Below are 3516 nucleotides of genomic sequence, written 5' to 3'. Positions count from 1 at the left end.
GGGAGAGAAGGAAAGCGAGGGGGGTGGGGCGAGCCACCCTCTGTGTAATTACCCCGAGAGCTCCTCGCCTAAGCCCGGGCGATCCCGTTTGGCTAAGCGCCTTGGCTCGGCTCAGGCTGACTTCTCCGGGGGCTTTTCCGTGGGAGAGAAGGAAAGCGAGGGGGGTGGGGCGAGCCACCCTCTGTGTAATTACCCCGAGAGCTCCTCGCCTAAGCCCGGGCGATCCCGTTTGGCTAAGCGCCTTGGCTCGGCTCAGGCTGACTTCTCCGGGGGCTTTTCCGCCGCTCTCCGCCTCCCCTTAACGCTCGGCAAGCGGCTTGCCGTGGCACAGTTAAATAATCTTCCTAGCGCCTAATCCCCCGTAAAGGCCGGCGAAGAGAAATCGGAGGGGCGGGGGGGGGGGCGCCTCTCGTCCACCCCACCTTTTAAAAACATCAGTCCCAGACAGGGAGGGACGGGAAGCCACCCGGACTGGGGGTGGTTTGGAAAGGGTCGCATCTCTCTCTCTCTCTTTTTTGCCCGGCTCCTTTGGACGGTGGGGAGTCCCGGGAATAAGGAGGGAGAGTCCGGCCGCTTGCCATTAAATACCTCTGACACCCTGTCGGGACAGGATTAGCGGCCAGGCGAAGGGAGGACGACGGAGGGTTGATTTGACCCTGGTCGGCGGCGGGCCACGGAAGCTGGCTACGCGCTCACTTTTAAATACCGCCGTCCGCGGGTCCGGATCCAGGAGGGTTTTCTCTCTGCCCCCCCCCCCGCAAGCCATTTCCCCGGCTTTGGAAACAGGGAATCTTCGGAGGGGGGACCACGAAGCGCCCTTGCAAAAGAGGCAGAGCGAGAGAGCGCCGTGAGTGGGAGAGAAATTGGGAATTGGGGGGTCGGAGAGAAACGGGCTCTTCCTTCGGGGTAGAGGAGGGGGCGCACAAGAAATGGCCGGGAGGGAAGGAACGTTCAGAGTTTCGAGGCTTCGTATGATATTCCCGATCTCTGATGTGTATTTTTAAAAAATTGCCAGCATTTTAAAGGAAACCCGGTAGGTTTTCTTGTTGTTGATGTCTTTTTGGCGGCGGGTCCAGGCCAGCCGAACCGTACGATAACAGCACAAATGGAGAGTCCAGTCGGGCACCTTGAAGCCCAACAAGGCTGTCTTCAACGTACCTCCCCGTTCAACGCTCCCTCTAAGCTGTGGCATCTTGTGAGCAAAAATCCTACTTTGCCAGCGACTGGCCTTAAAGTTGTGAGCCAGCCATTTGGCCGCTGCGTAAATTCGTTTGCTCCGGAGGCCCCATCCCTTCCTGAGCTGAGACCCAAAAAAATGTGTGAGCCGGAGGCTACAAAACTGTGAGCTAGCTCACACTGCCTCAGCTTAGAGGGAACATTGACCACAGGCTATTCTCTGATGATTCTGCATTCTGCAGTTCTGTATACGGTTTTACCATCCATTTGCAAAAAAAGCAGAGAATGAGCACAGATGTACATGATGGTAGGAGAGCGAACGACTAAACTTAGAGGGAACACTGGTGCTATTCCGTGCGGCTGAACTGTGGTCTCCAAGGCGCCCCTGCTGGACTCTAAATCTGCTCTGCCCCTTCAGACGAACACGGCTGCCCGCTTGGATTTCTCTCATCATAAGAGACCGAGATGGGCCTCCCTGTCCGTCCGTCTGTAGCGGTTCCAGCAGCACCTTCGAGACTAACCCAGACCCGTGGCAGGGCCAGGAGCTGGCCTGAGTCACTGTCTCGCTCCTCCACATGCCGGAAGAAGCCTCCGGAGGAGCCAGCGGCGACTCCCGACACCTCCTCCTCCTCCGGCACGTATTTTTGTTCGCCTTCGAGGTGCTGCTGGACTCTCGGGCTCTTTCCTGCGGAGAATCCGGAGCTCCCCGCCTCGCGCTCTTGGCCTCTTCCTGGTATTCTTGCCTCGCCGCCTTCCCAACAGTTGTGGTTTCGCGGTTGGGCTCCCGCTGGGGAGGGAGGGCTTCCTTCCCCCTTCGCCTTCCTTCTCCCAGGCAAGGAGACACCGGGGCCAGATGCGTCCCGCATCTGGCCCCGGAGTCTTCTTCCCTGGGAGAAGGAAGGCGAAGGGAGAAAGAAGCCCTCCCGAGCGATGCGTTGGAGGGTGGAGGCGAGTGGGAAAGCCACAGAGCTGTTGGCCTCTGTTGGCCTCTTGGCCCTTGCGCGGCCGGGCTGGGGCAGGCGAGGGCCCCCCCTCTTTCCCGGCCGCCTTCCCTCCCTCCCTCCCTGCCTCCCTCCTGAGCGTCTCTCTTCTGGCTTCTCCCCCGCAGGAGTCCGGCGGCGGCGGGGGCGGCCATGGAGTCGCTGTCGGCCGCCAGTCAGCTGGGTCCTGGGCGCGACTCGGGCTCCTCCTCCTCCTCTTCGTCCTCCTCCTCCTCCTCGTCGTCGGCGGCGGCCTCGCCCCACTCGAAGCAGGAGCTGCAGCCGTACGCGGGCGGCGTCGGCGGCCCGCTGAAGCCCAACCAGGTGGGGGAGACGTCGCTGTACGGGGTGCCCATCGTCTCGCTGGTGATCGACGGGCAGGAGCGGCTGTGCCTGGCGCAGATCTCCAACACGCTGCTGAAGAACTACAGCTACAATGAGATCCACAACCGGCGGGTGGCGCTGGGCATCACGTGCGTGCAGTGCACCCCGGTGCAGCTGGAGATCCTGCGGCGGGCGGGCGCCATGCCCATCTCCTCGCGCCGCTGCGGCATGATCACCAAGCGGGAGGCCGAGCGGCTCTGCAAGTCCTTCCTGGGCGAGCACAAGCCGCCCAAGCTGCCGGAGAACTTCGCCTTCGACGTGGTGCACGAGTGCGCCTGGGGCTCGCGCGGCTCCTTCATCCCGGCCCGCTACAACAGCTCCCGCGCCAAGTGCATCAAGTGCGGCTACTGCAGCATGTACTTCTCGCCCAACAAGTTCATCTTCCACTCCCACCGCACCCCGGAGGCCAAGTACACGCAGCCCGACGCCGCCAACTTCAACTCCTGGCGCCGCCACCTCAAGCTCAGCGACAAGACGGCCACCGACGACCTCAGCCACGCCTGGGAGGACGTCAAGGCCATGTTCAACGGCGGCACCCGCAAGCGGACCTTCTCCCTCCACGGCCACGGGCCCGGCGGCGCCTCCTCCTCCTCCGCGGCGGGCAAGGGCGCCCTCCACCCGCCGCCCCCCTCCTCCTCCTCCTCCGCTGCCGCCCACGAGCTGGCGCCCGTCCACAAGAGCCTGCGCTGCGGCGGCGCCGAGGAGCAGCCCGGGGAGCGCGTCGGCCTCGCCTTGCCCTCCGGAGCCCACGGACCCGCCGCTGTGCGCAGCTACCCGGTCATCCCGGTGCCCAGCAAGGGCTTCGGGATGCTGCAGAAACTGCCGCCCCCCCTCTTCCCGCCCCCCTACGGCTTCCCGGCCGCCGCCTTCGGCCTCTGCCCCAAGAAGCAGGACGAGACGCTGGGGGGCGGCGGGGGCGAGCCGGGCAAAGGCGGCGGCGGGGGGCTTCCCCCGGGCATGTTCTGGGGGCCCCCGC

General features: G+C 63.9%; 1 protein-coding gene across 1 annotated transcript in view; it reads left to right on the top strand.

Annotated features, from left to right (window-relative positions):
* Nucleotides 1-2106: 2106 nt before the first annotated feature.
* SKOR1 (SKI family transcriptional corepressor 1) overlaps nt 2107-3516 on the top strand; it is a 17624-nt gene continuing 16214 nt past the window's right edge. Inside the window, exons 1-2 of the mRNA XM_015414594.1 lie at nt 2107-2195; nt 2285-3499. Coding sequence (XP_015270080.1) covers nt 2107-2195; nt 2285-3499 — 1304 coding nt within the window. The remainder of the gene's footprint in view (nt 2196-2284; nt 3500-3516) is intronic.

Source organism: Gekko japonicus, unplaced genomic scaffold (genome assembly GCF_001447785.1).
Source record: "Gekko japonicus isolate JY-2015 unplaced genomic scaffold, Gekko_japonicus_V1.1 scaffold698, whole genome shotgun sequence".
In the NCBI taxonomy this organism is placed as follows: Eukaryota; Metazoa; Chordata; class Lepidosauria; order Squamata; family Gekkonidae; genus Gekko; species Gekko japonicus.
Note: the sequence above shows the minus strand (reverse complement) of the source record. Positions and strands in the feature narration are given on the sequence as shown.